Genomic DNA, 12,878 nt, shown 5'->3' on the forward strand with positions numbered 1-12,878 from the left:
CCTGAAGAGCTTATCTGTATATCTATCTCACAGGTTTAACCTCCAGGAATCACGCAGATGCTGTCCGCAAATCTGAACTTGCAAGGTATTTCCACTCTGATACAGACCACTTAATTTTCTCACTCAGGGAAAAAAATATATTCCAGCCCTATCTCAGTATTCCCCAACTAGTGTTCTTCTGAGACTGCTACCTGCTTCATTTTCCTGCTTTGGCTATAGTGTTTGGAGAGAATGAAGAGAAAAAAATTATTTATTCCAATTTTTATCTTTTTAAATTTACATTATCCTAGGGTACATATATTTATTAAAAGTGTTACACTGTTTTATATTTGTCTATTTTTAGTTGAAATTAATCAAAAGAAATTTGGTTTAAATTTTTTTACAGTTTTCTTGAGTTAAATAATTTGTCATCAGTAACCATCAACTTAAATTTCCTTTAAATTCACATGCTCCACCTAGTGCCTTACTTGAGAATAGCATCTATTATCAATTCTTGCTGAAGAATTCCTTGTTTAATGTGAAAATTGCAGATTTCCAACTAAAAACTTTGGATTGAGTATTCCAAAGCTTAGAGGAATGGAGAGATAGGTAAATGGTTGGATAAAGCAAAAGGCATTCTATTAAATTAAGAGTATATGGTAAGGTATTATAGTTTTGATGATTTAGAAGATATTTTCAAATCCCAACAGTCTATACTGCTTTTTGCTAGATTTTCTATTTGTTTTCATGAAGCCCTAAGTATGTTGTCTGCCAAGCCTGGTTTCCCCAGACAAATGGAGTTTTGGGGTTAAAGCTTAGAGAGGATGAGACTCAAAGCCCTGGCTTAGGCTGGTTCTTGGAGTTTGGGTTTGGTGTGGTGTGGGGCAGGTAGTGGTGAGAAGGGTTGACCTAAGGATTCAGGGATCAGGAAAAGGGGAAACTGGTGTCTGAGTCCCCAGTTCAAGTAAGGTGGGAATGAGGGCAATTCTGAAACATCAGGTCTAAGGCAATGAGTGGAGAATAAGAACTGGATCTTAAGAGTTGGTGAGACAGAGCCAGAGGTGGAGACTGGGAGCTCCCCTAAAACAACAGTGGGCACAGATGAGATAGAGGATGGGGGATTTTGGGGGATGTCTTAGGTCCAGCCCATGAGGGGGGAAAGAAGCTGTAGAAGGTACCAGGTTTGTTCAGACACTGGGGGAATAAAGTCCTAAAGTGCTGTTGGCTTCACTATAATTTAATCTCTACACCTGCATTATGGTTAAAACCATTTCTGGGAGTTCTCTTTGATATCTCATCACTGGGCCTGCAGAATTCTTTGAGCTACTGGCCCTATGAATAATACTGACAAAATATTATATATTTTGTCCAAAAGTGATTCCTTAATCCCTTAGCCTGTTCCTGTCTGTCAACTTTGCCTGTGGAAGCAGTAACATCCACGTAGGTAGGTCCACGCCGGGCTGCAGGAGCTTCACGTAGGTATGGCAGGAGGCATTCTTCCCTTCATGCCCAACTATGTTGAAGAACAAAGCATAGAAGGAATGCCTCTAAATTATAACTCAAGGGTAGGAAGGAAACAAAATCTTTATTTTGTAAGAACAGCTGGTTCTTATTAGTTGCCCATTTTACACACATCAGTGTATACATGTCAATCCCAATCGCCCAATTCATCACACCACCACCCCACCCCCTGCCGCTTTCCCCCGTAGGTGTCCATACGTTTGTTCTCTACATCTGTGTCTCTATTTCTGCCTTGCAAACCGGTTCATCTGTACCATATTTCTAGGTTCCACATATATGTGTTAATATACGATATTTGAAACAAAATCTTTTAGTCTATAAATGACAGGGGATGAGCTAGTGAGAGGTGAAACTCTGCAATGAAAAATGCCTGATGGTCTTTTAGACGGTCGTCCTATGGCAGGAGGACCATTGGGAAGGCCCCCTCTACCTCCACTCCTCTACACTCAGGATCAGAGCCCTTCCCTCCATCCAAGAGTGGAACCGGAAGGAGTGGAAAATGACTAACACTCCCACCAGATTCCAGATAAGTAAGTAAAATCTGTTGGGGGTGGAGAAAAAAGGAGTAAAGAAAAGGAGTAAGGGAGAGGGTCCAGGCTCAAAGGTGGTGGTCCTTAAGAGTCTAAGACAAAGGCTTCTGCGGCCACGTACAAAGCTCAGGAACAAGTTGACAATTTGGATAGATTAGAGGAACCACTCCCTTATCACCACATTCAATGGATCTCATATAGTAAGGAAAATGTTACTCAAAATTGGGGATAGTGTACTATTACTCCAACAAAGGTAGTGATGTTGAATATTTCTTCCAAATCATTATTTCCATTTCAGTATACCTCTTGATAACAGAGTGGATGAAAGAGAAACTTTTTACTATAATCACATAATCATGGACCTAGCATGAGAAAAATAATGGCAAACCATCTAGGTGCAACACCATCCTACTGAGATCCAAATATGAGTAAAGTTACCACCTAGATAACTTTAACTACATGAGCTTGATCTTGATCTGAAATTTAAGCTTATATTTATCAAACAAACATTATAATACACAGATTAAAAAATACAAGAATTATTTGGGTGGAAACCTCTATAGTATCTCCCTGTTTTTTCCAAAACAAAAGCATTGTTTTTGACCAGAATTTCAACAGATCAGCATCTTATCAATTATATTACGTGTATTTGATATAGCTATCTTCTCTAGGCAGCAAGAATCAGTGACACCAGCAGAAAATTAAATATTAATTCACTCATTCAGTTATAGATAGAGATAGATAGCAGATTACATCAGGGTATAGATTTATTTCTTGTCTGTTAGGAAAACAGGAAAATCCTTAACCTGCTATGTGGCAAGCGTCTTCAGCACTTGATGAAGTAATCATTCAAAAGTCATTCATTTGCACAGGATTCCAAGAACCCAACAGTGTATGTAATGTGATGTATGTGTATATATGTGTGTGTGGGGGGTGCATGTTTGCAGGTAAAAGAGGAAGCAAGAGCAAGACTTACTAGGGAAAGCTCAGCAGTGAAGCAGTGACAAATCTGTTTTTAAGGGCCACTGCTGCTGGTTGAAAACAAATCAGAAAAGCTGAGGTCATTGTTTTAATCAGCCTCAGGCAAATTGCAAGGGTAGAATAAAAATCCATTAAACAGAGCAGGAAACAACCAGCAACTTAATTGTTCTACCAAGTAATACTTGGTAGTAGACCCTTGGCATTTGAGGGTTTAACATTTGTGGTTTCAGCTTATCCCAAACCACCCACAGGGGAACAAACAACTGCTGGGTTTTGCAATTTTCCTGAGGCTAGAAGTTGAGTCCATGATGGGAGGTTGGAAGGAGGGAGTAGGTCGGGTCACAGCACAGCCACCCGGCGCTTTCCCTGCCTCTACTCTAATTGCAGACAGAGGTTTTGCTCTTTCCCCACTAACCCTTGTGAAGTGATTTTTTAAAAAGCATGTTTTCATGTCAACGTCTCTCACTTTGATAGTGACATGATATACCAGATAATACTGATGAATTCAGGGATTTGCAAAAGTAATTTGGGGAAAAACTCCTTTTGAAAGTCAAAGAAATGGGAGCTGATGTAAAGGAAATGACCACATTATTTAACAGCATCCCTGACCCGTTAAGTAAAAATGTAGCCCTAAACTATTGTTCACAGAATATTAGGGCTATGTGACTTCCTTTGAGAGAGTCAGCCTTGGATGCATAACCTCTCTACTGTTCCTGAGTCAAACATATGCTATAGAAAAATTATAAATTACTGGAAAAACTTAAATTCCAATGGTTTCACTCATTCAATCAGCATCAGGAAATGGTATCAAATCTCAAATAGCACAATGTCACTTCTCCATGGGTGCCTCATATACATAATGTGCAATGGGAATGGATTACAGTCTGGCTGTCCCAAAAAACTGCACCATTCAGAAGAGCTAGAACACTTACACCAGGAGAGGAGCGGTAGGGCCTCACCACTCAAGCTCTTCTTTATACCGTGAATGAAAAATACTGGCTGCCTTATCAGTGAACAGAGGATGTGCAGCCATCAAGCCATCACATTACAGCATCTCCAAAGATGAGTTCTGAGGGAACTGAGGATGGAAACAGGATGCCTGATGTCCACCATTTAGCAGTCAACTGCTGCAGCCATCCCCCAACGGTGCACCGTGAGGAGACTCAGGATGTGAAAGCACAGGATACTGGCCCCAGACAGCTGAGGTATATATCAAAGGAATGATTCCAGGGAGCCCAGACTCTTGCATCTTCCCATATACAGAGAAGTGCTAAATTCCTTAACTTGAGATATCTGGTTTTCTTTAAGTAACAATCAACCACCTGGTCTTTGCTGCAAAAAAACTCCTACATATCCTGGCTCCCCGCCTTGCATCTTCAGAGCAGTCTCCCAGAGTTATCTGAGATGCTGTGTCTCAGGCTTAAGTCCTCAGTTTTGTCCACCGAATAAAACGTAACTCTCAACTTTTAGGTTGTGCATTTTTTTTTCAGTCAACAATACACAGTACAGCTTCTGCTCTACTGTGAATGAGCTCCCCACGATTCCTAGCCTTATTCCTGAATACGTGTCTATTTCTTCATCATAACAGGAATGGACCATTTCCCCATAATTCTCCTGCCTCCTTCCACCTTCTATCCACTTGTGGTGAGGGGGTGGGGAAAGGAGTGTCCTCCTTGCTTGCCTCTGCCTTTTTCCATCTATTGTTCTCCCTAACCAATCTCTTTTAAAAAGTTCGTTATCACCCTCTCGTACCATCTTCTCCAGCACTTGACCCCCATTTTCCTTTCTCTCTACTCCTTCCCCTATCCAGTCTGTGGTTTTCCCATACCCTACCAATCACTTTGTTAATTCTTCTCACGTTCTAATTTCAAGATTCCTCTTTGTCAATTCTTTAAAAACTTTTATTTCTCCTCCACTGAAGTTGTCCACAAGTTCAGCTATGACTAGTTCCCAATAATCTCTCAAAAGTTCCCGAGGACTCAGTTCTACAATCTCTTTTCTCACCATCCTCTCACTGAATCTGCTTTTTGTCTTCATTGTAACTGCCAGTCCCCTGACCCAGACCCACATTCAAAGCCAATAAGCCACTCTGGCTTCACTTTCTTCCAAATCTCCGAAAAGACCTCAAGGATACTCTCCTACTCAGATTCTCTTGCCCCCGTGTCCACCCATCAATGTCCATCCAAGCCAGGCTCCAGCCTGAAGAAGACCACAGTATCTGCTTTCTCTACTCCTACTCCTGTGGCTAAGAATTGGTAGAGATGATAGATGGAAAAGGTGATGGTGTTGATGGTACAATTTTTCAGAGGTTCTAATGCCAAATGCTCTCCTGAATGCTCATCGTGCATTATCTTAAACACTGATTAACTTCACTACAATGTAATGCTATTCAGTTAAGTTCCACCTGGGTTTTCTGTGCTATTGAGCAATCGTTATGTCCACCTTTAATGAACCCTTTATCATATTCCTCATAGCGGCTATTTCAAAGATTTAACACTTCCCTGAAGTCCACAGCTCACTCCCAACTTTGAGACCACTTTGCTTACTTTTTTTTGGAAAGCTAAAGGCCATTCAACATGAGTTTCCTCATAGTATCTCCTCGGCCTCTTGCACCCCACCCTTCAAATTTTCTGGATATCTTCATCTAACCTTTCTGTATCTTTCCCAATCTAGAGGTTCTTTCTAAGTTCAATCTTCCTCTTAGGTGCTTGATCTCCCTCCCTCTTGCTTCCTCTGTTATCTTCTCTCTATTTTCAATGTCTCCCTCTATATAAGATCCTCCCCTTCACCTATCCAAGTTCTTCCCCATCCTTTAAGTACCTGCCTTCTTCTCTGCAATCCCCTGAAAATACCAACTTCTTTCGCCCCTGGAGAAAGTACTGAAGAGGACAGAACATTCCCTGCCTTTGCAGGAACAGTAAAACAGTAAAAAAAAAAACAGTAAAAAAAAAAATTCCCCCTGTAGGCTGTAGTTCTCATTTCTCTGCATTAGCTCTCAAAACTAAACAAGTCTCTGCAGCTGGGGGTCCCAAGACTGTTTGGACCATTGAAGAACACTTCTTTGGGCAGAAAGCTGGAAGCTTTGTGTGATATCTGGAAGTACATGGCATTGCATAGGCTATGCATGGCATTTGATAGGATATGAAGAGGAAGCAAAGTAAATCTTTTTACTGGTCTCTGTCTCTGAGTGTCTTGCAATTTCTGTTTGATGACAGTATGAACCAGGGTAGGGAGGCAGCCAATTCAGGTAGACGCTGTGAGCTGTGACGCTTCTCTTTTTCCCTAATCTCTCTCATCCAATTCACCACTAAGTCTTGACAATACCATTACCTTAATACCTTTTGTTATTTACAATTGCCACAATCTGCTCTCACTAGCCTCCCTAGCTCCAGCCTCGCCCAGCTCCATTTCATTCTCCACACTGCAATCAGAACAATCTTCCCAAAGCACATCTCTGCTTGAAATACTTCTGTGGCTCCCAAGTGTCTAAGGAACAAAACCAAGCTCCTTAGCCCATCATGCCCTGGCCCCTTCCTGCCTTGTTTCTCCCTCCCCACATCCCATGCCAAGCTCCAGCAATGCCAACTAATTGTTCACCAAATCCCCTAAGCTGTCTCCAGCCTCTGTGCCTTTACCCTTTGCTCATTCTTTCCTCCACGTGGAATAACCCCCCTTCCCCAACTATCTTCTATTCGTTCTTCAGGCCAGTTCAAGGATCACCTTCCCACCAGTTTCCAGGGTCTACCCTTCCCAGGTACTCTGGGAGGTGCTCTGGGCAACCCTCTATCAAGGCACTTTTCATGCTGAGCTCTTCTCATCTGATTCTTGTCTGTTTCACACACTGGACTATTAGCTCTTTATCAGGAACTGTATCTGATTTCCTCTGTTCGGCAGAGGGCTTGACACATACACACATATAAATAATTCTGGAATGAATAACTGAATAAATTAGATTTTAAATAAGAGACAGAAATTTATATTTTTAACATTTAGTATCTCAGTACTGTTTATTTTCATGATGTTGTTTGGTAATAAAGATGAATTTGCACAGATTAAGGCCAAAAGAAACGGAGGACTGAATTAAACAGACCACAACGTACACAACTTCTACAACTACTGCTACCATTGACTGAGGTTTAACTCTGTTATCAACATTAGTTTTTTGTTTTTTGTTTTTTTTTTTGCGGCCTCTCACTGTTGTGGCCTCTCCCGTTGTGGAGCACAGGCTCTGGACGCGCAGGCTCAGCGGCCATGGCTCACGGGCCCAGCCGCTCCGCGGCATGTGGGATCTTCCCAGACCGGGGCACGAACCCATGTCCCCTGGATTGGCAGGCGGACTCTCAACCACTGCGCCACCTGGGAAGCCCAACATTAAGTACTTTTTAATGTATTGACTCAACCCTCAAATAATCTCCATCTTATAGATGAAGAAATTTTGGAACAGAAAAATTTAATAACTTGTCCATAAGTGGTTGAGCTGGGATTCAAACCTGGCAGAGTCAGGGTTTTTTTAACCACTGCATTGTACCACTTGCTGTGCGACCATAACTGCAGAAAAATGTAAATTGGGTTTTCGCCTCACTCATCTATGCGCTCACCTCAATAATTCTTTGTTTTCTCCACCTTAACTTGGAAACTCACAACTTTATAAATATATTGAATTACCAGCATCAAATGATATTTGAGAATTTTTCCGGATGGGCTTAAAAAGAACACCCATGTAGCCAACTCCCTGCCACTTGCTAAGAGGAAGTAATAGTGTAGGACAAGTGGTAAGATGTGTTAATTTCATGCAGCGTGTTTCCTTTAGAATCTTCCTTTCTCCTAAAGAAGTGGCTGGTTAAAGTTTTGATACCTATTTGTGAGGCTGTATTTTTTAGTGACTTTTTCAAAGAAACACAAACTTCTGAGTGAAACTGAAGATTACAAAGACCCTGAGAGAAGGGTCTTTGACCCTATGAGGCCTTTGACATCAAAGGAGTTAACAAAGATAAAGAGAAATTAGAGAAAGGGGGTGAGAGAGCCTGGAGTCCTGGCTTTCTATGGTAAAGGGAGAAAAGTGTTTAAAAAGAGGACACACATCTGGACAGGCAAATTCAGGCAAAAGTGAAAAGCTGAATAACTCTGCAACTAAGTTTCAGAAATTGTTCTGCAGCAAATCAGAAGAAACAAGAAGATACCTGATTCAACGGAGAGCATTTAAATTCTGAGTTTGTTTTTTTTGCTTGGTTTGTACTTTATTTCATCTTCATTTTTGGTGGCAGTGCTCTGTGTGTGTGTGTGTGTGTGTGTGTGTGTGTGTGTGTGTGTGTGTGTGTTTGTGTGTGGTAGAGGGGTGGTGGCTGGTGGATAGGAACAAAAGCAGAGGAAGAAAAGATTTCAGTTCCCTGGGGCTTAAAGACAAATTCTACTGCTTCAAAAGGCACCAAGTTACAAGAATTTCTCTGCATTTCTCTACCCCATGGGCAAAAGCCATAGAAAGAGAAATTGCAGTGGAAAAGGGAAAAGAGTAGGAAACAATTTGTTTCGAGCTATTATCAAAAAGGGAACCTGGGGGTGGGGGGGGGATCGGCAAGATATAGTCACCCTGAAACTATGCCTCTAGCTCCTGGAGTTCTGATGCTTTTTGATCTGTAAACAGTTTTCTGCAGGATACACGAATATTTCCAGAACTTGTGACTTTGTGATATTTTAGTTTCTTCACCTCCAGTCCTTTGAATGTTCTTTTAGTAATAATGGATTAGAGCTTATCTGCATCCTGGCCAGTTTTGTAAAACCAAATAATTGCTTAGCTGCGGAAGCAGCTTTATTTGCATTTAGTTTGTTTTTTAAAGAGAAATTCTGCCACCCTCTGGACAGAAACCAAAGATCTGTTTCTTAGAGACCACCAAGAATACTGTTTTAAGCAACTGCCCTTGAAAATAAACATTTATTTTTTTTAATCTACCCTATAAAAATAGGAGAGGGGGGAAATCACAGTTGCTTTAGATAGCATAGATGATATCTGGGGAAAAAAATCATTTAAAAATACTAAATGGCCTCTAAGGAATTTTTAACTAAAGAAAATGGGCTCAGAGCACTTTAGAGAAAAAGCCTCCAGTGTTTAACTTGTAATCTTTACAAAACCACCTTATAATTATACTCTGTAGCCTGCAATAGCCAAGTAAAGATTTCTCACACAATCTCAGCCATGGCTGCTTTCATCCAGTTTTCTTTATTGGTAGAATTTTAAAAAATCTACGTGTATATTAAATATAAATATATATGTATTGGTTTTTAACTAGAACATGAGGGTGGAGTGAGATTTCAGCCACAGTTGAGAGAAATCAGCCATAAGAGCACAAATGGGCAGCTTGTTTCTGAAGCTCTCCTGCTCTCATCCACCGGGCATGGAGTACTTAATGTCACGTAAGTGAAACTTAAAAATGCACGGATGTGATTACCAGTAATAATGCTGGGCAAATCAAAACACATGACATGCCGCTTTTTTCATAAATAACTAGAGAGAGGAAGCAGGAAGACGCTGAGGACCATACCTGGTTTTCACAACAGGATTTAGATGCTTCTGGTCTTGAAGGACCTTGGCCAGCTGTTTTTGCAGAAACAAAACCTTCCCGTGGACTCCCTTAATAAATGGGTGGTCGAGGAGATGTGTGACGGAAGGCCGCTTTTCAAAATCCTTAATAAGACACCTGTTCACAAAAATCAAGAAACAACTGAAGTACAATCTTAGAAACCTGGCTCCCCTGTAAATATGGGAGAGAGGAGGAGAAAAAGCTCATTTATAAAACCTGATCACTAACCTTAACAGAGCTCTTTCTTTATTCATAGTTACCAGAACAGAAAAAAAATTCTCTACTAGTTGAATTGATCAAAACATCAGAAATCTATTTTAGTTTGCTTTAAATATATATGAAAACACAATCAATTTAATTTGAAATATTCAAAACACTGAAAAATAGACTGGCCAGACTGAATTTTCTGTCTGAATTTTCATTACAGAAAAATGTTTACAATGGAGCCAAGTTGATTAGTCTATATACTTTATTTTAGAAGTATATGAAATGTCCACTATTTGGTGGTGGGGAAAATGCATTTAGGAGTTTGCAAGGATAGAAACGAATCATAAAGAAACTTTCACAGAGAAAATTCAACCCCTTGATTTCTAATATCTTCTGAAGAAGCAGAAAAACCTCAGAACAGGAAGTGACTACAATATAGTTCAGATGAATTGGAATGGAATTATTCAAACAGGGAACAAAAAGTCCATACAAAATGGTAAAAATTCGGTTGTATTTAAACTCCTCTGTGGTTAATTGGTTAAAACCTCACCGGTATAACCACTTTCTGTTTCAGGTGCAATGCCCTTTTCAAAGAAAACAATGATTCAGTACATTTTGCTGTGTGATGTATATTATTAAAGATGATTTTGACACAGGAAATCTCTAGTGAAATTGAATCTGATGAATACCCCTCTAATTACCATTGCATTTCCATTCTGAGTAGCTGCCCTTGATGGGGAGGAAGAAATTTCAACATCCGCCCTTTTAAGTTATCAGTTTTTATTTAGCTCACGTTGGAAGGCTTAGGATAAATACTAGATGCCATTCTGCCCACTCCATGAAATAAATGTTTCCAGTTTTCCCAATAGTGACATGCCAGCAACATGTAAAACACAACATATTTAAAATGATGAAATGCACTGACAAATGGTAAAATGTTCAGCCTCACCCTGAGCATCCTTTCAAAACATTTAAGCAGAGTTCCTAGAACAATCCTCAACTGTTGGTTTTACAAAAAGGCCTTAATCTGCATTTCAAATCACTTTCGCATCCCTCCACTTCTAGTCCTGAAAGATATTCAGTAAATTTCCCAATTATCCCATTTTAGAATTGATTCAGGGATTTCCTATCTATTGGAACTGGAGCTTTCAGCTAGAAAAGCCAAAAGAACCTAGATTATCTCCATTCTGCTGCCGGCACAACTATAAATACCACCTCTGTCTCCCTATAGGGAGAAATTAATCATTTGACTTTTATGGGTCCAGGGGCCTTTTGTATATTATATTTCCTACTAAAAATTAAAAAATCAGTGCACATGCTTTAAAAAAATACTCCGTTCATGCTTTTACATCAGCAATGTTCCCTAGATTCCATGTATATTAATCCGTATATAATTATGTGACTACCAAAGGAAAATAAATGCTAACGTTTCCCTAAGCACCTGGAAAAAAGGAACCTCTTGATAGTTTATATGGTCAGTAATACAGGTGTATGCCTCATCCTCCTAGCTTGAGAGATGGTGTATAAAAACTTCCCAAATAAAGTCTGAGAATTCCTACTGAAGATGCACATGGTGGCTTTGCACAGACCCCCACCCCCCCAGAGGGCATGGGTAGGACGGGAGACCAGGAACTGCTGGGACCCCCAGCTAAGCCTGTCCAGGGATCTGGCGCAGGTCACATTACATCTGTCTCTCATCACCAAATAGACATACTTTCTGTACCCAAGTATATCCCCAAACATGGGGAGACTGATTTCTTAATTGGTTTCCCCACTTTTTTTTTTTTTTTTTTTTTTTTTTGCTTTCTGGGCAAGCCTCAACTGCTTGTTGACTAGTGCCAAAACTTCAGATGAGTAAACTCAAGGGGGCTGAAAGTGGGAGGTGTAACAATTAATAGGAAATTCAGAGCAGGTGAATGGGAAAGTGAGCAGGCGCTGCCTCTACCTTCTCCCTCAGGATAGGTGCCTTGGAACAGTACTCCCGGTAATTAAAGCTCCTTAGATAGGGTTTGAGAGAAGCCAGGAAACCCATACTCCAGCCTTATGAAAATAGGTGTTTGCTAGATTCTGGGGGTGCAATTAAAGGTGCTATATCTTGTTTCATAATTTTAGCATCCAGTGGGAGAGCAAGGTTGCAAACAAGGTTGCAAGATCATTTGGTATTTTGGAAGGGATCTCTCTCTAGATCACAGAGGGAGTAAGAGAAATGAGGACTAAATAATGAAGTGAGATAATCAGACAAGGGAGAAACAACAATGAATCTGTTGTCTCCTGGAGATCCAAAAAATAAAGATGGTAGGCGTTCTACTCTCTGAAGGAATGATCAAGAGGATTTATTTGTTAGTTCTCTCAGTAAGGCCCAAGTGGGCTGAATGTCATACCAGCGGATCAGCAAAACTGAAACAGAGTGTATATGGGAAGAATGCTAAGCAGAGCTGTGAAATATCCAACTGCACTGGCAGATTTTTAGGAGAAGGGCAGGAAGACCTTGAGGGTAGAGCCTTATTCTAAAACACTCTTGCATACTCTTTTTCTCATGGGGATCAAAGAGCCAGAATGAAATGGACTTATTATTTTACTAATAAATAGAGGAAAGTTCTATGTTAGGAGCAGATATGGCGAAAGTCAAGCATTACTAGATACCAGGTCATTGGAATCATATCATTTCATTTGTTCAGCAAACATTTATTGCACAGCTGGAATGAGTCAAAATAGATGAATTCATAAAAAATTATGACCATTTTCCTCAAAGATCGACAATCTTATTATAAAGATGGAAGGACAAGAGAAACACAGGAAACAGCAGAAGCCAGTGTTTGCTTTTATATTTAGAATAAGAAATAGTCACACGAAAGCATAAGGTTTTGGAGCTAGGGGACCAAGATTTTCTATTCTAACCCTTCTTTTACGAGGTGAGGAAGTTGAGGTCAAGTCCTGATAGTGATGAGGTCAATTCCCTGGCTCCCATGAGAGAATCCCTCCTACTCTGCAATGTGTTGTTAAAATGGCACAGGTACAACTGGGCAAAACAATACTAGGCAGCAGTGGGTGTGGGGCAGCCAGAGAAGGCTTAATGGAAAGAGGG

General features: G+C 40.4%; 1 protein-coding gene across 1 annotated transcript in view; it reads right to left on the bottom strand.

Moving 5' to 3' along the window:
* The window catches only part of MYO3B (myosin IIIB), a 428,901-nt gene that overhangs the window by 234,562 nt on the left and 181,461 nt on the right, over window positions 1–12,878 (bottom strand). The window contains exon 9 of the mRNA XM_007459030.1: window positions 9,548–9,703. Within this exon, the coding sequence (XP_007459092.1) occupies window positions 9,548–9,703 (156 nt within the window). The remainder of the gene's footprint in view (window positions 1–9,547; window positions 9,704–12,878) is intronic.

This window comes from Lipotes vexillifer, unplaced genomic scaffold (genome assembly GCF_000442215.2).
Source record: "Lipotes vexillifer unplaced genomic scaffold, Lipotes_vexillifer_v1.1 scaffold1241, whole genome shotgun sequence".
NCBI lineage: Eukaryota > Metazoa > Chordata > Mammalia > Artiodactyla > Lipotidae > Lipotes > Lipotes vexillifer.